Genomic DNA, 22859 nt, shown 5'->3' with positions numbered 1-22859 from the left:
TTATGAATGAAAAATTACCTTTCCGTGCCAATTTGGCATTCTGTTTAAATGAAAAACACTCTTGTTTGCAGGTGGTGAAAAAATTTTGTACGATATTGTTTTTGAAGACAACTTTATATTATGATGAAAAGTTTCAGTAATGATGCTGGAAATGTATAGACAAAGGGTTAAATAAAAGTCGGAAAAAGGTGTTTTAAGTGATTAAATAACATGTTGTGAACATTTTCATTCAAATTTTAACATTTGAAAACTGGCTTCAAGTCTTCTAATATGATAGGTATTACACTAACGAGATAGGGACCCAAACTATGGTCCCTAATTGAAAGTCGCCACCAGACGTCGACACTATTCCTTTTTCATCGCAATTCACGCTTTGTCAAAAAAAAAAATCGTTTTGAAACGAAACCTAAACAATCAATTGATAGATGTTTGACAAAGTAAAAACTATGTTCGAATTCGAAAATCAAATTAGTAAAGTAAACTTTTATTCATACGGATTCAAGTAAATACTAGGAAAGTTTACTTTACTTGGAAACGGGCAGAAAAAGTAAATACTTTGTTTTATTCATACGACTTAATGATAAAGTTTGTAATGAGTTGGTGGTAGGTCATATTTGAGAATGATTGGGTGTTCTTTTTCGTTGCCGTCGTCATGACTTTGTGATTTGTTGTAATTGGGTTAGACAGGATGATCGTTCGATTACGTTGAACGAAACACAAAAGTAAACTTTACTGTAATCACTATAATAATACAGGGGAACTTTGATATAACGTACCCTCGATATAACGTACACATATTCAATGTGTATAGGAATAAATTTTGAATATTTTTTTTCTGAAAGAACAATACATTCTCTATATTCTGATACTAAAATATGTTTTGTATCTTTAACCAATCCCGAAATACAACTGGTTTTGTAGTTCCGGATTCCAAATGAATCAAACTTTAATCAACGGTACGAAGAGAAACATCATAGGAAAAGTTGGCTTCGTTATTATGCTTCGATATAACGTACAATTTTGAAAGTGAAATGTACCGTTTTGTCTCATATTCCGAACAGTCTCAAATTCCGAACACTTCATTTTTAAATGTAAATTTACTACACTTTAATGCCATAAATAATTGAATAATGAAAGCCCTGGCATTCTTTGAGATATAAGCTATATTTTAACAACATTTACAGGCATTGATTTAGCCTATAATTTGAAATATTAAACATTTGCAAAAAGTGACAGTGAAAACCAAAGATAAAATGCTTGCGTTAGCAAAATGGCGTAAAAACAAGCATCGCTATTTTTTCAGTTTTTGTAGTTCTTCCAATTTTTTTGTTTGCTTTTTTCATGTTAAGTGCTAGAAATGGTGAGAATCTACAATAAATGGATGAAAAAATGATATTTTATGCAGAAATATTCATTAAAATTAGTTTAGAAGTAGTGTTCGGAATTCGAATGAAGTTTATTTGCATGATTCAAATTCCGAACACTTCATTTTAAATGTAAATTTACTGAACTTTAATGTTATAGTTGAATAATGAGAGCCTTGGGCCTTTGGGTTATAGGCTGCATTTTCATATCATTTACCGGTATCGATACAGCCTATAATTTATAATATTAAGCATTTGCAAAAAAAGTGACAATCAAAACCAATGATAAAATTTTTGCGTTAGCAAATTCCGTAAAAGACAAGCGCCGTTATTTTTTTCAGTTTTTGTAGTGTTTTCAACTATTATGTTTGCTGTTTCCATATTAAGTGCTAGAAAAGGTAAGGGACTATAATGAATGGATGAAAAAAAAAGATATTTTGTGCAGAAATATTCATTAAAATTAGTATTGAAGTAGTGTTCGGAATTTGAATCAAGTTTCTATGCCTGATGCAAATTCCGAACACTTCTTTTTCAATGTAAATTTACTAAACTTTCATGGTTTAAATAACTGAATAATGAGAGCCTTGACCTTCTATGGGTTATAGGATTCATTTTAACATCATTTACAGGTATCGATACAGCCTATAATTTATAATATTAAACATTTGCAAAAAAAGTGACAGTCAAAACCAATGATAAAATATTTACGTTAGCAAATTCCGTAAAAGACAAGCACCATTATTTTTTCAGTTTTTGTAGTTTTATCAACTATTTTGTTTGCTGTTTTCATGATAAGTGCTAGAAAAGTAAGAATCTACGTAAAATGGATGAAAAAAAGGATATTTTATGCAGAAATATTCATTAAAATTAGTATTGAAGTAGAGTTCGGAATTTGAATCGAGTTTCGACGTATGATTCAAATCTCGAACACATCATTTTTAAATGAGAATTTACTGAACTTTAATGTTATAAATAATTCTATAATGAAAACCCTAACATTCTTTGGTTTGTAGGCTTTATTTTAAAATTCATTTACAAAGGTAGATACTGCCTATAATTTAAAATATTAAACATTTTCAAAAAAAAGTGACTATCGAAAACCAGTGATAAAATGTTTGCATTAGCAAATTCAGTCGAAAAGAAGCATCGTGAATTTTTCGATTTTTGTATTTTATTCGCTGTTTATATGTTCGTTCGGTAAGAATCTCGTTACGAATTTACTATTAATTGTTAAAAAAAACTTGTATGAAGAAATCTTTATTCAAATTAACGTTAAAGTAGTGTTCGTAATTTGAATCAAGTTTCGACGCATGAATCGAATTCCGAAAGAAAATTTTTGAATAGTATTTTCCGGCAAATACAACGATGGTTCACAAATTAGGGTACAAGAACAATCCACTTCTGGTGCAACAGTATAAAAAGAACATTTGTTAACAAATGTTTGCATGCTCTTTTCTTGCAAAACGCAGGTCGCAGGTGCAAACCAACGAGAGTAAAATTGATTTTCTTAGCCAGGTCTTCAACTAAAACCACAATAACAAAACCGGGTTCCTGAAATAACAGGGCAAACTCGATTATTATATTACATTTTTATATAATATATCCAAGAATCAGAAATGTGTTGTTTTTTGTTTTTGAATTATAATTTTTCAAAGTTAATCGTTGGTCTAAATGTTCCCCTTTTTTTTCAAAAATTCATAACTTTTGAACTACCTTACAGATTCGGATTATCGACATATTAAATTTAAGTCAATGAGCTAGTCTTCTTTGAAAAAATATTCAATTTGCAAAAAAAAAATGGAATCCTTTTCGCATAGATCTCGTCTAGTCGCATAGGAATATCGAACTTTGAAGCTTTAAAAAAAAATATAAAAATATATAGCGCCCTTGGTCCCGAAACCATGTAAACTAGAAAAAACGAACACAATCGATAATTACGAAAATTAAATTTTCTTGCGAGTAAAATATTTTTCCACAAATACTAGCTTATTCGCCTTAATTTGAACTATCGATCATCTGAATCGGTCCAGTAGATCAAAAGTTATGAATTTTTAAACAAATGCATTTTGGCCATTCGAAATTTGAGAGAAAAGTGTTCGGAATATGAATCAGTGATATAAATGGTGTTCGGAATTTGAGACAAATGTGATTAATGTAATTTTTAGTTTTCACCATGAAAATATATTTGTGAATCAATTTTTTTTAAGTCAAATGAAAAAGAAGGCTCTATTGTATCCAAAAATCAAATTAATTTCGCGATAAAGTACCATTTCAAGTAATTTCAAGTAAACAGACTTGTCTAACGTGACTAATTTTTTTTTTCATTCCGGTACTGAATAATTCTTTTGAATTTTCCTGCATCCAGAACCTGATACCTGGCTTCACTTCATCCACCTCTGAGGTGTGGTGTTTTCCCAATATACTGGGTTTCTTATAAGCAGTAAATTATTGTTTGATGAAATGTGAAAAGTTCCCCTCAATTGAATCAACCCAGATTGATTACGGGCTTAAAAATTCATGTATTCCCCATGACATCTGGAATTTAAAAAAATATGCCAAACGTCTTTAAATTGCGTGAAACGTCGAAATCCCGATTTCATTTATGATTGTCTGTGATATCTATATTTATTTTTTATATTTTTTGCTACCATAGAAATGAAACACAAATTTCTGCATAACTCGAGAACTTATCAAGCAAATGGAGCCAGATTTGGGATGTGAGGGTTTTTGGGTGCGAGAAATGTTTCTATAATAGTATGACACCCCTTCCTCCTCTGGAAAGGAGACGGAGTCCCACAAAAATAATACACATATCCAACCAAACATGACAATTGAAAATTTTCGGAAAACTCTGAAGGAAAATGGGAAAATTCGAAAAATTAAATTCATATGTGTTCTACAATTACACATTCAGCTATTCCATCTTTATCGTAAAATATTAGACCCGTATTTTTTTTATTTTTTCAGTAGGGTGACCATTTCCATTTTAAGGTTATCCAAAAAATCACATTTTTCCTCTTTTTTCAAAAAATTCATAACTTTTGAACTACTAGACCGATTCAGATGATCGACATATCAAATTAAAGAAATTTCGAATTTTGTTCTCGTTATTATTGATTGTATTCGTTTTTTATCGTTTCCATAGTCTCGGGACCAAGGGCGCTATATTTTTAAAATATTTTTTTCTCTGAAAAGCTGAGGATTTTTCACATAACATATGTCGAAACCAAAGAGGCGTTTTTTTTTAACTTCGAAAAATATTAACTTAAAAACGAAAAATAACACATCTCTGATTTTTGGATATATTATTTTAAAAACCTCAGCTTTCAAGAAAAAATATATAAAATACAGCATCCTTGATCCCGAAACCATGTAAACTATAAAAAAAAACAATACAATAAATAATTACGAAATCAACACCTATTTTTTTTCGCAAGTCTAATATTATTCAAAAAAGACTAGCTGGTGGATCACACCATTGAGGGATGCCGGATCCTTCGCCTGAAGGAAATTTCGATAGCGATAGCTCAGGAATTACACTCTGTAAAAAAACTGGTTGGAACACGTTAACGGTAGAATAAAAGCCTTTTGAATAACAATTTAACACTGGTTTATTAAGCGATGTTGCTTGGTTACACGTAGGAATTTGAATGAATATATTGGGAGGGAATTTCTGTATGCACCTATTTAATTGTATGCGTTCGTTTCTTATGCATTGCGTCTGTATATACTGTTTACGTCGCGGTATATTCGGGGCTGGATGTGTTCGTGCCATACACCACACACTGTGTTCTGAAAGGAAGGGAGTGGGTCGAATGGGAGAAGGATTGGATAGTTAGAAGGGGTATTACTTTATGTTTCCACTTGCTCTTCGTTCGCACTGTGGGTCGCGAACATTCTCCCCCCGGGCTCAACTAAGATGCGTTGGACAAATTTGTTTCAATTGGAAGCGGTGCCAGTTTTGAAACAGGACGACGGTATAAACCTGTTGATGTTTGGACATCAACCACTCTGACGGTAGAATCAATTCCTGGATATACATTCACGATTTTTCCTAGTCTCCATGATTGTGGTGGTAAATTGTCTTCTTTTAGTAATACTACAACTCCCGGGGTTACATTCTTCGATGCCTTAGTCCACTTTTGTCGAGACTGTAACGTATTCAAATATTCTTTGGACCAACGTCGCCAAAAATGATCTCTCAATTGCTGTAGATGTTGCCATCGTGTTAAACGATTGATTGGTATTTCTTCTAGAATAGGTTCTGGAATGGCTGTTAGTGGACGCCCCACGAGGAAATGAGCGGGCGTGATCGCTTCTGGTTCTGTGGGATCAGTGGAATGAGCAAATAAAGGGCGGGAATTAAGGATCGCCTCAATCTGAGTCAGAACTGTGTAGTACTCTTCGAAAGTCAAGGATGCGCCACCGAGAATTTTCTTGAGATGTGTTTTGGTACTCTTTACACCGGCCTCCCATAACCCTCCAAAATTTGGGGCACGGGGTGGGATGAACTTCCATGTTATCTCTCGTGGTTGAAGGAAATCATTCAATTTATACCGCATCTGGTCTTCCTTGAACATGAGGTATAATTCGTGCAGTTCAGATTTAGCGCCGACAAAATTGGTTCCGTGATCGGAGTGCAGCTCTTCAATGAGACCACGTCGCGCGACAAAACGGTGCAGCGCTGCTATGAATGCAGCTGAGGATAAATCTGACACGAGCTCAAAATGAATAGCCTTGGTGGTCATGCAAATGAACAGAGATATATAAGCCTTTCTGATTACTGTTTTCCGTATTCCTTGACGTATGAAAACTGGACCAGCAAAATCCAAACCTGTTTTGGCGAAAGGAGCGGCAGGAACAACTCGGGCTTCGGGTAAGTTACCCATAGTTGGCTGTACCAGTTGTGGATTCGCTCGAAAGCAAACAACACATGATCTTATTACCTTTCTTACGGTGTTTCGAGCATTGAGGAGCCAGAATCTTTGACGAATTATGGAAATCAAGCCCGATGGACCAACATGCAAATTTTCTTCGTGTAGAGCTCGTATGAGAGACTCCGTAATGGTGTTTTTGTCAGGTAGCACAAGCTGGTGTTTAGCCTCGTATGGCAACAAAGAATTTTGTAATCTACCTCCAACTCTCAAAAGATCATTATTTAGGATAGGACTAAGACCAATAAGCCTTCGGGTAGGTTCTCCAGATCTCAAAGCATTAATTTCATTGATTAGATACGTGTGTTGTATATATCTTACAATAACTTGCATCGAATGTTTCAACTCAGGAATTGTAAGAAATTGGCAATGGATTCGTTCGGATCTGGGTGACTTCGAGTTGTGAAAAAATCTCATAACGTAACCAACAATTCTTTGTAATTTTCTGAAGGAGCTTATATCAGTCATGATCTGGAGGATATCTGGGCAAACAAGTGCTGTGGATACCAGGGCAGACTTCCATTCTGGTAGTTTATCATCTGGGAAGCGATCGGGTTCTTCAATGTGGTACTCGTGATTCTGAAGAAAAGGCGGTCCATTCCACCACAATTGATTGTTGGCTAATGTTGAGGGCAACTGTCCACGCGATACCACATCTGCGGGATTATGTTCTGTTCGGATGAACTTCCATTGCGCGTTTTGTGTCTGGTTGGTAATCTCCATGATGCGGTTCCGAACAAATAAATTCAACTGATTCGGTGGTTTTTTCAGCCAAGCAAGGACGATTTGACTGTCTGAATAATATGTAATCTGATTAAACTCCATTTTGAGAGCGGGGATAACCTTAGAAGACAGCCGAGAAAGCAAAAGTACCGCACAAAGTTCCATTCTTGGTATTGTAAGACCCTTAAGTGGAGCTATCTTCGATTTGCTACATAGCAGAGAAACCTTTACACTTTCAATGGACACTGCCCGAATGTAGATACATGCGCCGTATGCAAGATTGGATGCATCCGCAAAACCATGAATTTCATAGATATTTCCTGCAAGTACGCCCACATATCGAGGAATTTTTATTTGATGCAATTGATGCAGAGATTCACGGAACTTATGCCAATCTTGAAGTAGTTTCCCATCTATCATGTCATCCCAATGCAAACGACTTAACCATATCTGCTGCATTATAACCTTGGCTATCATAATTATCGGCGACAACAGGCCGAGGGGGTCAAACAGCTTTGCTATTTCAGAAAGCACACGTCTTTTTGTAGGTGGATCAACTAAGGAACAAACGGACTTGGCGAGGAACATAAATACATCGTTCTTTGGATCCCATAGTAATCCTAGCGTTTTAATTGACTGGTTGATATCTGCGTCTTTAAATGTAAGATATTTCTCTCTTTCTTCATCCGGTATTGATTGTATTATAGCTTCTTCGTTAGCACACCATTTATGAATCGGGAATCCTCCACAGTTCAATAGTTTGGTCAATTCTGTACGGTACTGAATAGCATCCTCGATAGTATCAGCACCAAAAAGAGCATCATCCACGTAAAAATGTTCATTCACAATTCTCGCAGCGGTGGGAAAACGTTCTAATTCGTCTGATGCTAACTGATGGAGTGTTCGGATGGCGAGAAATGGAGCACTAGAGGTCCCATAAGTAACGGTTGTCAATTCAAGAACCTCTAATGGATCTGATGGCTCTTTCCTCCAAAAGATTCTTTGTAACGACGTTTGATTACTGTCAACACTTATTTGCCGATACATCTTTGAAATATCTGCAGTACAGGCGTAACGATGCCTACGGAATCTCAAAAGGATCGAGAAAAGATCATCTTGGATGATCGGACCTGTCATCAAGATCTCATTGAGTGAAAGACCTGAATATTTGGCTGAAGCATCGAATACTACTCTAAGTTTAGTAGACGAGCTCGTCGGTTTGAGCACTGCATGATGTGGAAGATAGTACGTTAGCGTTTCTGGAGTATCTCCAAACTCAGATATTTGCTTACAATGGCCGAGAGCTTTGTATTCATCAATGAATTGGACATATTGTTGTTTCATCTCTGGATTTTTCTTAAATCTTTGTTCAAGCATGAGAAATCGACGAAGAGCAAGGGAGCGATTATTGTTCAACTTAGATACTGAATCCTTCAGAGGCAACTGTACGATGTAACGGCCTTCAGTGTTACGCCGCGTAGTGGAACAATAAATTTCTTCGCATTCTTTCTCTTCATTTGTCAGTGCTGGAGGTGATTCAACAGCTTCTAAGGACCAAAACCTTTCCAAAGATTTGGAAAGTGGTTCCGAAGACACTACACAATATTGATGTATGCTCTGAGATTGATTGACCTCATCAATAGAACCAGCAACAATCCAGCCCAAGCGAGTCTCTTGAAGAATAGGAAGTTCATCAGATAATTGCAACTGACCTGGCATCAAAAGTTTGAAAAACAAATTGATTCCGATCAAGAGGTCTACCTCACCGGGAGTGTGAAATGTTGGATCAGCAAGAGGCAATCCGGAAGGCATGGGCCAAACTCGTGTATCGAATTTACGAGAAGGTATCACACCCGTTATTTTATTTGTTACAAGACAATCCAAATGAGCTAGGAAGTTGCTGTGCATAGATCGTATTTCAATTTTAACCATTTCTTTCAGAGTGGATCTTCTGTCGTTGGCTCCAATAATCTCAATATTAGCAGGAATGCGTGGGATGTTCAGTGTGTCGATGAGTCTAGATGATACTAAATTAGCTTGAGATCCACAATCTAAGAACGCACGGCACGAATAGAATTTACCATTGCTGTCTAAAACACTAACGACAGCTGTCATTAACAGACTATTTCCAAGGCGTGGAGTATCGCTTACTGAGCAAGTGGTAGTAGCAAGTTGGGACAAAGCATCAGAGGAAGAGGGATTGGGATTGTCAGTAGATGCAACTGACATGACATTTGGAAATCTATCAAGGTGTAACAGTGTGTGGTGCTTACCTTGACACCGTTGGCAGGTTCGGGTTGAGTTGCAGCTGCTGGTTTGATGTCCTTTGCGCAGGCAATTATAACACAATCTCAGTTCTCTTACTTTGGATTGACGTTGCGGGACGGACATCGCACGGAGAACCTCACACCTGAAGTTATGGTGTGCACCAGCACACAGTTCGCAGGTAGCGTCCTTGTTCGCAGTGATGGTAGCTGTACTTTTAATCAAGCTGATGGGCTTCTTTACTGGATCGGTTGCTCTCGCTGGACAGCTATACGGTGCACTTTCGCAGCGTTCGAGGATGGCACAACGTTTCTTCAAAAAATTAATTGTATCTTCGTAGGACGGAATTGCTTTGTGTGGAACAGATGCTTCCCACATCTTTCTTGTTTCTTTATCTAAAGCTGCAGTCATGAGATTTACCACAAAGCGTTCAGAAACTCCAACTAACTCTTCCTTCAGCACCGCTAATCCATCGACATGTCGAGTTACTTCATCGATGAGCTCTCGCAGTTCCGTTGGGTTCTCACTACACATCTGCTGGAGGTTCAGCAATCCTTGAATATGAGTATCCACGATTACTCGTTTATTCTCAAACCTTTCCTCCAATATTTCCCATGCATGGGAATAATTGTTGTCATTCAAAGTTCGAGCGTCAATTATGCCGGCAGCAGCTCCTACCAACGATCGCTCCAGATGATAGAGCTTGATGCAATCGGAATCGGTGGAAGCTCGCATGACGTCACAAAACATTGCCTTAAATCGTGGCCAATGTTCGGGTTTACCATCGAAGGTTGGAATGGGAGCCTTCAATGGTTGCTGCTGGACGATAATGCGAGGGTTATCAATTGGTGGCAATTCAACACGTTGAGCATTGGACACTGGGGTTGAACACATCGATTGTACCATTCTCTCTACGAGGATGCACGTCTCGTTATATTGTTCCTCAAAAGTGAGGTACCATTGATCGTGATCTTCAATTTTTTCCACCGGAGACATAGCAACAATTTGATGATGAAGGCCCACACATTCTTGGAAATGTCCTTCCAAATTTCGCGAATACACTTTTAACTGTGCGGCGTCATACTCAATCACACTCGCACCAGCGGCTGCCTCGACAACGTTACGAATGCGTGTGATTTTTGCTTTCGCTTGGCCACGCAAATGAGTCAGCATTTTCAAATCCGCCATCCTTTCTTTAGGATTTATTTTCACTGGTGTGTGCTGCATTGGCATAAGTTACTTAAGAAACACTTTGATTTTTCACACCCAATCGTCACACAAACGTTCAAACAAGCTCGTAAAGTTTGCACACTTTATTTATATTCTCGTAACACGTTCGGACACGTTAAAGCGATACGCTCCCATGCGCGACTTTGTTCGATCACACTTTTTCATTTGTTTCACACGGTCACTATGAGCAAAACCAGTCAATGTCTTTTTTCACAAATGGAAAATCCCACAAGTTGCCAACTGCAACTGAAAAAACCGGTTGTTATCCGGTTCGAAGGACCAAAAAATGGTGGATCACACCATTGAGGGATGCCGGATCCTTCGCCTGAAGGAAATTTCGATAGCGATAGCTCAGGAATTACACTCTGTAAAAAAACTGGTTGGAACACGTTAACGGTAGAATAAAAGCCTTTTGAATAACAATTTAACACTGGTTTATTAAGCGATGTTGCTTGGTTACACGTAGGAATTTGAATGAATATATTGGGAGGGAATTTCTGTATGCACCTATTTAATTGTATGCGTTCGTTTCTTATGCATTGCGTCTGTATATACTGTTTACGTCGCGGTATATTCGGGGCTGGATGTGTTCGTGCCATACACCACACACTGTGTTCTGAAAGGAAGGGAGTGGGTCGAATGGGAGAAGGATTGGATAGTTAGAAGGGGTATTACTTTATGTTTCCACTTGCTCTTCGTTCGCACTGTGGGTCGCGAACACTAGCTTATTGGCTTTTGTTTTATGTGTCGATCATGTGTCGAGTTTTCGTGTTGGAAAAAAGAGGAAAAAAATATTTTTCGAACCATCGGTTAACTTTGAAAAATCATAACTCAAAAACGAAAAAAAATGCCTCTTTGGGTTCGACATATGTTATGTGAAAAATCCTCAGCATTTCAGAAAAATATAAAAAAAGTATAGCGCTTTTGGTCCCCAGACTATGAAAACAATAAAAAACGAATGCAACCAATAATAACGAGAACAGAATTCAAATTTGTTGCAGGTATTTTTCCAAAAAAGACAAGGAGATTGGCTTTAATTTGATATGTCGAACATCTGAATCGATTTAGTAGTTCAAAAGTTATGAATATCTGAATAAAGTCATTTTTGAAAAAAAGAGGAAAAAGTTGTATTTTCGGACCACCCTAAAATGGAAGTGGTCACCCTACTGAAAAAATAAATTAAAAACGGTTCTAATGTTTTGCGATAAAGAACAAAACTGTGACTGTATTGACAAGCGTTCTTAGTCCATTCGATGTTTGCGGTAACGAAATTGATCTTCGTTCGAAAGTGGAAATGGATTTTAATGTGATGAATCGCCGAATGTGTTGATAAGAGCAAAACTCGAGAAAGAAATTGTCCGATTTAGGGCTGTCTTCATTCTATCATATTTTCTGTATCAAACATTTATTCCATGTAACAGAGAATCATGTTATTTGCAAATGGTTGAAAATCTTGCATGAGAATTGTGTCTGAAAATAATCTGATATTATAATGTTGAAAAATAATTTTAAAGGGCAGATTAGAAGATCAATCAATGAACAGTTCTGCGATTGTACCCATGAATGTGCGCTTAGTAAAAAACGTGGATGTGATAACGAAAAATAAATTTTGGGCGGGACGAAGTTTGCCGGGTCAGTGTATAATATAAATGTCACAAGAACAGGTTTGCCTGTATTATTGGCATGATCTTCGAAAAAAGTCCTCAGGTAAAATTGAGCAGGAACTTTGGAGGAGGCAGTCTCATGGTATGGGACCCTTTTCCAAGAAGAGGTCTGCAAGAAGTCATGATTTTCCGAGAGAAACGTTCAGGTTTTGGAGAACATTTGGGGGATTCTGGTAATTTTACAGTGGCCATAGACAATTTGGAACAGCTCGTGAGCTGCAGACATGTGTTAGGGATAAGTGAAATAAAATTCTACAAAGAAAGCTGGATAATCTGATTCTAAAAAATGGAACAACAAACAAATATTGACTATATCAGTTCCCTGTTTTAATCCGAAAATGTGTTTTCATAATTTTAAAAAACAGTTGACAACTGGACTGGGACATTCAATAGTGAAAGACGTCTCACATTTGAAATATTGTTTTTGGTGTTTCTATCTAAGAAGAATAGTTGATTGCCGTAGTCATTATAGGATGAACAATAAAAATTCTCTTACAAGTTTCTACACTTATCGAATTAACTCAATATTCAGCATTATTGTACTTGACTTGTTGCCCTAATGACCCCCTCATTCGCCGGCACTAATGTTGTGTTAATGTCGATAGCATGATAGCGCTTATGTTTCTCGATTGTTCACATTTTTCGAACAATGCTCGTTGAGTGCGATAACAGGAATGCATCCAGAGCGCTACTACACAACGTGCCGAATAATGTGCATGCAAATTTATATGCCCTTGAAAGGCGAAGTATCCGAACTCGACAATTAATTCTATTATGCGATTGCATTTAACATACCAATTATCACACGAAATTTGTTTGCAGTAAATGCATCGAAAACAAATCATCACTTCATAATTGAACACGCGCGGACAGCATTTCACCTTCGTGTTTATACGCGTGATCGTGATTTAATTGGATATCACCTTGAAAAAGTCAATACTTCATAGAATGAAACGCATACGTTTTGTATATTGATTCAAGTGATTTAGAATGATACGTTAACCTCGAATATTAGTGTAGTATTCAGATGTTAGCTGTTGCAAAATGACGATACTTCTATTAATAGACTTGATAATTGAATTTTGCATTCACATTTTCTGCCGATGTGAATCCATCAGTTTGATGAAATTTCATATTAAAAATAAATTGAACAGAAAATCTGGAACACAGTGTTTCCATCTACATGTGCAAACATCGATTCGCCGAGGTCAAACAACTGCAAAATAACAAATTTGGTATCGAGGCAAAGGGTTATCTCACCTACTAGAACGACAAAACCTTCCCCCACCCTCTTACTAACAAACAATCAATCCGTCAATCGTTTCGACCGAGTTTCAGTTGTTTGTTAATTTCAAAAATTTCCATTTCTTTCCAGTTGTATATTGGCCCACACTGCTGCCGCAACTCCTGCCCACCCACCCACGCTCTCGCAGTATTCAACACTTGAGCGACGAACGACTGGCACATTCGGCGGGAGCTTCCTTCCATCAGCCGTATTGCTAGACAGCTTGATAATTTTGTTTTGCGATACCATTTCGTTTGTTTCATTTTTGTCGGTCCGCGAAAATTTGCAATCAAGGAAATAGATAGACCGTCAGTTGAGAGACAGAACGCGATTAACGACGATAATTCGGACGTCCCATTTCTACGTTTTGTGCTTCTATCTAGAAGTTCAGTTTTGTACCGATCGTGATTCGCGGGTTTAATGGACAGTATGACAATTTCAGGTAAGCAGAAAATAATCGATTGTTTTGTACCCGCACTGATTATAATTGCCCCATAACGCTTGGTTCGGTCTAATAACCCATTGTCGTTTTTCTATTTTCATCCGCAGCTATTCAGGCACCAGAACCGATTTGGTGCCTGGAACGGCGTGACTCGGGTCGCCTTTTCTGGCGACGGGACGCATCCAAGGTGAAATTCCGCTACGACGTGGAGGTTCTCGAATTTACCAAACACCCCGACGAGGATCAGTTGCTCATCACCGACAGCGAGTTGAAGGAGAAGAACGAACGCCACCTCGCGAACATGGTCGTGGTTTGCGTAACTTGTGTGGCAGCTATCGCAGTCACGGTTGTGCTGCCCTGGTTTCTGATCGGCTCTGCGTGAAGTTATGCTGTTAGGGTTCATCCCCACCCTGTCCGATGGCGCACATCTCCGCGCGCAAACAAAGATTAGAATCTAAGCTCAGATGTATTTATATTATTATCACGGAATAAGCGCACCAGCGAATAATATCTCCATCAGAAGGGATATAGTTTTTGAATGCCTTCCCCCCTCAGACGGTTGTAAATATGATTGATAGATAGTTTGAGGGAATAGGTTTAAGATTCACGAATTGCCTTACACGAGTCCAAATACTTTGTTTCAGACCCAATTCGAGAAAGATATATTTAATCGTCACAAAAATGTAAATCAGTACAAGAGTTCCGGAGCGACAGTATCAAAATGATTATTTGTTGAAATATGGGATATAGATTTCAAGGAAGATAACGAGTTGAACTACAAATTTACTATTAAAGGTAGTATAGAAAATAGACCTCTCCGTCCTGTGGGATATTTTATCTATCTGTAGGTATATAGAAACATGGTGACAGGGGTTGTGGTCATTGAAAAAAAAACGATAAAACGAACTGATCTGTATAGACTTTAAATGATTTTGATTGTTGACCGGTTTCAGTTATACTGTTATCTCCATATAATGGAGACGGTTGTGTGATATTCTACGAATGGATAGAATAGAGTGTTAAAATAGTTTTGGTAAAAAAAGCATGAAATGGCTAGACTTATTCATTATTAGAATTGTTAATCCGAAATGTCCTTTTTTTCAACCATAACGAAATCATTACAATAGTTATTCATTGCTTTTATGACCTTTGAATCTTGGATGCCGGACAATCCTTTGGTAATGTTCCACACCATCCGTGTCTCCTGAAATGTCTCCGAGGCAGTTCCAGATTCGAGGAGAACGACTGTAACAATCATAAAAAATGTTCAAGCCCCGCAGATAGTGTGCGTGTGTCATTGGCATGGCATGACAAGATTTTTGTGGTGGCACATTTGATACGCTTAGTGCGAAGGGTTTGTTTTAGTGCATAGATTCAAATCCTTATTTTCATTAAACGATTTTATCTAGCTTGACCTGTTTGTATTTTTGTCTGCAGCGTTGTCCCACATTAATAGAATTTTGACCCCCTTCCTCTTCGATTGAATTGAAATTTAGAATACATTTTTATTTTTGATGTTATTTTAAAACTGTGTTTCCATTATTTTGGAAACCCAAGATGGCGGCCGTTAAAAATAGAGGACTACAAATTTTCTTAAAATCCCATCCATATGAAATGAAAGGGCTTGACTAGTAGAACACAGTTATGTATGGAAATCCAAGATAGCCTTAGTAACAAAATAGCAAATTACTTTTTTCAACGGTTTTATTACGTCGGATTTCAATTATCCACAGTTACTGGTTCCATCATATGACCAAAGATTTCATTTTAGTCTCATCAATACCCTAGATTATTGAAGGGAGGAAGTGATCACTGCTAACTGCTACTTGCCTATTTATTTTTTAGCGTTTAGTACATTATTTGTATTATTATTATGTTTAATTACAAAGACACTTTCTAGCTGAAAAAGTTTTTCTATCTATTCTATTTGGATACTTTTTTCAAATAAAATAAATTGAAAAAAAAACTTTCTAAGTTGAGTGGTTTCACACTGATCGAACATAATAATAATACAGATAATGTACTAATAGCTAAAAAAATGGCAGGTTACAGTTAGCAGTAATTTACACAAATTTACACGCAACAGAAAACAAATTATTGCGTCAAATATTACTTCACAGCAAGGAGCCTGGATCACATAAGCATAATACAATGAAAATAATTCCAATTCTGCAACAAAATTGAATTTCTCATGAAAATCAGGACAAAAGCTAGATTGTGAAAAATAAATCAGGACGTCCAAAAAGTTCTCAAAATCAGGACATGTCCTTCTAAATCAGGACAGATGGTAGTCCAACGTAAAACAGCAATGGAAGCAATAACTTGCAGCAGTCACCGAATCACAACAATGATACTTCTTGAATGGCACTGACGTTCCCTGTGGAACTTCTGCCGTCTCAACTTATACATTAACTAGCGTCTTCTATTAATACACTAGCTGACTCGGCAAACTTCGTCCCGCCGAAAATTTGTTTTTAGTTATCAATACCTACAAACATTGACGTATGCTTACTAAGCGCAAGTTCATGAGTCCAATCGCAGAACTGTTCATTGATTAATCTTCCAATCGACCCCGTTGAATTTACCTTTTACTAAAAAAATTCCTAGTATTTTGGTAGAAGAACTAGGAATTTTTCATTATTCATTATAATATCAGATTATTTTCAGACACAATTCTCGTTCAAGATTTTTCAACCACTTACAAATAACATGTTTCTCCGTTACATGGAATAAATGTTTTATACAGAAAATATGATAGAATGAAGACAGACCCCTCCTCTCTTCTCCCCTTAGAGAGGGGAGAACTTGCCAAATTTGGCTCCATTTGCTTGATTAGTTTTCGAGTTAAGCAGAAATTTGTTTTTCATTTGTATGACAGCCCACCCTAAGAGAGGGGAAGGAGTGTCGAACCACCATAGAAACATTTTTTGCGCCCTAAAACCTCCATATGCCTAATTTGGTTACATTTGCTTGATTGATTCTCGAGTAATACAGAAATTTGTGTTTCATTTGTATGGCAGCCCACCCTAAGAGAGGGGGAGGATTATCTAACTACCGTAAAAACATTTATTGCCCCCTAAAACCTTCTCATGCCAAATTTGGATTCGTTTGCTTGAATAATTCTCGAGTAATGTAGAAATTTGTGTTTCATTTGTATGGCAGCCCCCCCTTAGGGCATCCGCACCAATGCGTTACTAAAGGGTGTGTCACATCAAATTGCATCACGGAAAAAACGCTGTAAAAATTCGCCCAGTAGACCGATCCTTTTGAAAATTTTAGACAGTAAAATAGAAACTATTAAACAACTTTTGGCATTTTCTTTTTATTCATACTTCGAGCCCAAGCTCGTATGCTCGCACCTTCCTCTTTACCCCGTCTATAAGGTTCTGTACAATGTCAGGTTGTAGTTTTTTTTTTGAACAGAAATCCATTTTCTCTTGAAGTCCGCCTCCGATTTGACAACTTTTGGGTTCTTCCGGAGGGCCTGCTTCATAATCCGGCGCGTTGGGCGGGTTCATTTCCTTTGGCACGAAGGTGACCCCGTTGGCTTCGTACCACTCCAACACGTCCTTTGAATAGTGGTACGAAGCGAGATCCGGCCAGAAGATGGTCGGGCCCTCGTGCTGCTTCAATAGTGGTAGTAAGCGCTTCTGTAGGCACTCCTTAAGGTAAACCTGCCCGTTTACCGTGCCGGTCATCACGAAGGGGGCGCTCCGCTTTCCGCAAGAGCAGATCGCTTGCCACACCATGTACTTTTTGGCAAACTTGGATAGTTTCTGCTTGCGAATCTCCTCCGGAACGCTGAATTTGTCCTCTGCGGAGAAGAACAACAGGCCTGGCAGCTAACGAAAGTCCGCTTTGACGTAGCTTTCGTCGTCCATTACCAGGCAATGCGGCTTCGTCAGCATTTCGGTGTACAGCTTCCGGGCTCGCGTCTTCCCCACCATGTTTTGCCTTTCGTCGCGGTTAGGAGCCTTCTGAACCTTGTATGTACGCAGGCCCTCCCGCTGTTTGGTCCGCTGGACGAATGAACTTGACAAATTCAGCTTATTGGCAACATCCCGGACGGAACTTCTCGGATCACGTCTAAACTGCTTAACTACGCGCTTGTGATCTTTTTCACTGACGGAGCATCCATTTTTGCCGTTCTTCACCTTCCGGTCGATGGTTAGGTTCTCGAAGTATCGTTTTAGTACTTTGCTGACCGTGGATTGGACGATTCCCAGCATATTACCGATGTCCCGATGTGACAACTCCGGATTCTCGAAATGAGTGCACAGGATTAATTCACGACGCTCTTTTTCGTTCGACGACATTTTTCCAAATTCACGAAAAATTGACAGTGAAGCATGGCCAACGTGATCTATACACTTTTATCTGATTATAAGCGAAAGCTGAAGATATAATTCCTAAAAATTAAATTTCTACAGCGTTTTTTCCGTGATGCAATTTGATGTGACACACCCTTTATTCAAGGTTTCTAGTCTCGAGTTTTAGCCGTTGCCAATTTATTAACTCGTAGATTTGCGCACCCGTCGTTGCTATCGCGATTGCTATAGTATGTCTTCTTTTTCGCACCGCAGGTTGCTAAATACGATTGCTATCACTAGAAGAAATGACAAGTGTCAGTTGATTCTCTTTTCGTTGCGTTCATTTTTTGGTAGATAAATGTAATATATACACTTCCGAAATAATATTTCAGAGCAAAATCACAAAAAACGAATACAAGACGAATGAAACCCACAACAGATGTTTGACGTTTGTTGAAAATAGCAACACTTGGCTCGGTTGCTATCGCGTTGCCAAATTTGTTAACTCACTATTCACCGAGAGGCAGATAACTATTTCCCACACCTGAATGGCAACCACCAGTGGGGTTGCTGCGTTACGGTGAGGGTTGTCAAAATGTCTGTAACAACGCATTGGTGCGGATGTCCTTAGAGAGGGGGGTGGAGTGTCTAACCACCATAGAAACATTTATTGCACCCTGAAACATTTACATGCGAAATTTGGTTTCGTTTGCTTGATTAATTCTCGAATAATGTAGAAATTTTTGTTTCATTTGTTTGGAGCCTTAGAGAGGGGGGTGGAGTGTCTACCTACCATAGAAACATTTATTGCACCCAACAACCTTCACATGCCAAATTTGGTTTTGTTTGCTTGATTAATTCTCGAATAAATCAAAATCAATGTACCTGTGGAAATTCGCTTTGGAAATATACATGCGAGTAGCAGGTATTTTTGTTCCCACTGAGCTGTGTTTCCCTAACATGAACTCCAAAATCAATGTGTCTGTAGGAATCCTATTTGCAAATAGTCGGGGGTTGTTTCCACCGAAATGTGTTTCGCTAAGATGGATTTCAAAACAAAAAAGCCTGGGGGAATCCGCATTGCAAATATATGCAAGCTGTGAGTACTTTTGTACTCGCTTGTCTTTGTGCAGACCGGAATATGTTTCCATAAAACGTAAATATGCAAATACAAAGTAAATATGTTGAAGTCAATTGAATTCGGAAATTGTTTCATTCAATCGATAATTAAATCAATACAATACAAATGTTTACTACGACAACGATAGTCCCACGTCAACCTTGCGGTTATATCGGGTGGGTTATATTTGGGCCAATAAACAAAATGTACATGCCCGGTTTTTGAAATTTAACATGACCATTTTCGCTGTCACCTTAATAGTCATCTATCCACTTCTACTTTTCTATCTGCTTTTCCATGAATCTCCTTGAATTTCCACCAAAACTTTATCCATAATATAAAGAACTATCAGAGATAATTTCCGTTCAGTATTTTCCCCACTTGCAGAGAATGTGTTACTCTGTTACACCGAACATATATTGGAGCCTATTTTCATTTTTTTTAGTCCTTTTTCATTTATTATGTTTGTTTTAAAAGTGCGTTCAATTCACACGGAAATTCATTGCCATTTTCGCTTCACAGAAATGAAACACGAAGCTCTATGATGAATTGCGTGGCAAGGCTGCCACATTTGCCACAACCTTGCGGTTATATCGGGTGGGTTATATTTGGGCCAATAAACAAAATGTACATGCCCGGTTTTTGAAATTTAACATGACCATTTTCGCTGTCACCTTAATAGTCATCTATCCACTTCTACTTTTCTATCTGCTTTTCCATGAATCTCCTTGAATTTCCACCAAAACTTTATCCATAATATAAAGAACTATCAGAGATAATTTCCGTTCAGTATTTTCCCCACTTGCAGAGAATGTGTTACTCTGTTACACCGAACATATATTGGAGCCTATTTTCATTTTTTTTAGTCCTTTTTCATTTATTATTTTTGTTTTAAAAGTGCGTTCAATTCACACGGAAATTCATTGCCATTTTCGCTTCACAGAAATGAAACACGAAGCTCTATGATGAATTGCGTGGCTCGCAAACTCGAATTCATCCAGCAACATGTTGAACGGAATATGTGTAATGTTGTAATGGAGCTTTTCAAAGACTTCATTTTTTTCGATTAAACACACGTGCTGTCATGACGAATCCTTACGTTTTGGTTTGGCAATAGCAAATGCTGCGTCGGTGTTGCACATGATAGCGTCCCGCAAGTGAATGTATTCTTTCTCAAACCACTTCTGCTGATTGTGTCGTAGAAATCGTGGCCGTTCGTACTCTACCTTTGCGTATATGTCGACGGATTGTTGGCGCAACTCAAGACATCGTAGAAGTTGTCAGACCCCGTCGAATCATCATACAACACACACAAAAATTTATCGAACGCACCCTCCGTTTTGTTTCGTCTCCTCCAACCACATGTGCAAACATATTAATTTAAAATGAGTAATGATCCTCTTAATGGTTGGAGTACTTATGGCGGAGTCTCGTTCTTTAATGTTTATGCAATATTCGTGTTGTTCCTTTAGAGCGGCCAGGGAATTTTTCGTCAAAGAAATTTCATCTGACTTGTGCTGTGGTCACACATATTATTCAACAAAAAAGTTCAACTAAGTAATAATAATAAAGATGCAAATAATGCTATGTTGAGATGGCTAACGTTAGGAGCATTAGGAACGCTAGTACCATTGAAGAAGATAATTGAGGACGTCGTATAAACGGTGTGTATCGACGATGCAATCCAGAATATTGTTTCTTTTTCGAATCACGAATCATTTCTCGCACGTCTCTGCGATATCAAAATCTCAGCAATGCCTTTAAAAATATGAGCGTTGGATTTACACACGTGTTCTCCAGCCAGTTTTTTATAAAGATTGACGACAATAGCGTGATTGTCATTTTGCTATTCGAGCAATTGTGATTAGAATAATATGAATAACTCATTGTGCTCGTTCAAAAAGGCTTCCAGCTCACCGCCGATGCACCTAGATTTAGGCGAACTAGCCGCCATCTGCTATTTACCAACGTAAATAAATTCGTTCTGTCCGATTATTTGGTATTGTTCATACAAAATTACTAACATCATGGTTAAAAAAAGGTGATTTTTTAGGGTTATATGTGGAAATTTAGGGTTATATACATTTTTGGAGCCAAATGCAAGTTAAAAAATGCCAAAAAGAAGTATTCATATTCTTTGCATAGGACTTTCTAATACACACACACTGATTACACAGTAATCGGTATCCTAGCGGTATCACATATAATTTACGGATAATGTAATATATAGGAAACAGAAATAAGGGTGATAAGTGTTCGAAATGTTTCATTATTTTCTACATGATCAGTGATCATATTTTCATTGACACCCTCCATATATTTCTGCTAGACGTAGTCCTACGTGAAAAACCAAATCGCGAAGAAGATCACAACAGAGACTCACGTCAAGTTTGAACACTGAGATGTCGACACTGTAGCGCTTTCATCGCGAATCGGGAGCTTAAAATGTGACGTTCCCGCAGAGGTTTGTGTTTTCGCTAGGAACTATAAAATTTGAAACTTCGCTATAAAATAGGGTTCGGTAAGTGTTCAGCGAAGCACGTTTTGGTATAATTTGTAACACTACATTCAGTTGATAATTATTTGTTTTAATGTTATAAATGTTCACTTTCAATAAAATTGTAGTATCTATATTAGAAAATGTTCTTGGTAAAAACAGGTGTCCGCTCCACAATCGATTTTCGGTGCGGAATAGAAAAAAGGCCATTGGTCGGATTACAAGAACAACATTTCAGACACATTCAAAAATTTAACGGGTCATTAATACTACCGTCGAGGGGGGTGAAATTGGGTCAAAAATGAAGAAAGTTACTATTAGTAATATCTTGACAAATATTGCGAATATTTTTGAAAGCTGTGAGCCGTTTAATAGGAGACATATTTCCACAACTTCCAATGCATATAACTCACTGTAGTAGAAATAGTTATTATTTAATAATTCATCAAAGTTTGATGTGTAAATCAAATAACACCAATAACATCAAATAACACCTCAGAAAAAATCACATGCCCAGCATTATACAGAACTACTAAAATTGTAAATATTTGATAGAATTATTCTTCAAAGTCTTGCCAGATGAGTCATTACTGATTTTAAACATCATTTTTTTTCCATTCGAATTTCAATATTTTCGAAAAAATCTCTTATTTACACTGAGTGGGGGTGAGAATGGGTCAAGTACAAAATTGAATTCCATGCCAAACCGATATAGTGATTGTCAGAGTTCCGTGGAAATTTGTAGTTTTATTCCTCATCGTAACATATTAGACCCGTATTTTTGATTTTTATTCATCAGGGTGGCCATTTCCATTTAATGGCGGTTCGAAAAATCAACTTTTCCCCTTTTTTTTTTTTTCCAAAAATGACCTTTTTCAATAATTCATAACTTTTGAACTACTTGACCGATTTAGATGATCGATATGAGCTAGTTTTGTTTGAAAAACATTAAACTTGAAAAGAGCCAGATTTTGTTTTCGTAATTATTGGTTGTAATTGTTTTACATAGGTTTCGTGGTTTCGCA

General features: G+C 37.5%; 2 protein-coding genes across 3 annotated transcripts in view; one reads left to right on the top strand and one right to left on the bottom strand.

Annotated features, from left to right (window-relative positions):
• The window catches only part of LOC129764154 (uncharacterized), a 38893-nt gene extending 23924 nt beyond the window's left edge, over positions 1-14969 (top strand). For both annotated transcript variants that reach the window (XM_055762979.1, XM_055762978.1), the window contains exons 2-3: positions 13556-13907; positions 14015-14969. In XM_055762979.1, coding sequence (XP_055618954.1) covers positions 13886-13907; positions 14015-14289 — 297 coding nt within the window. In that variant the 5' untranslated portion in view covers positions 13556-13885 and the 3' untranslated portion in view covers positions 14290-14969. The remainder of the gene's footprint in view (positions 1-13555; positions 13908-14014) is intronic.
• On the bottom strand, positions 5279-10474 carry LOC129766753 (uncharacterized). The gene has a single exon (XM_055767350.1). It carries the CDS (start codon positions 10472-10474, stop codon positions 5279-5281), a length of 5196 nt encoding a protein of 1731 aa, XP_055623325.1.
• Positions 14970-22859: the final 7890 nt, after the last annotated feature.

Source organism: Toxorhynchites rutilus, chromosome 2 (genome assembly GCF_029784135.1).
Source record: "Toxorhynchites rutilus septentrionalis strain SRP chromosome 2, ASM2978413v1, whole genome shotgun sequence".
NCBI lineage: Eukaryota > Metazoa > Arthropoda > Insecta > Diptera > Culicidae > Toxorhynchites > Toxorhynchites rutilus.
Note: the sequence above shows the minus strand (reverse complement) of the source record. Positions and strands in the feature narration are given on the sequence as shown.

What these genes read in the sequence shown, in the direction of transcription:
- LOC129766753 (XM_055767350.1), bottom strand. Translation starts at nt 10,474, where the DNA reads ATGGCGGATTTGAAAATGCTGACTCATTTGCGTGGCCAAGCGAAAGCA.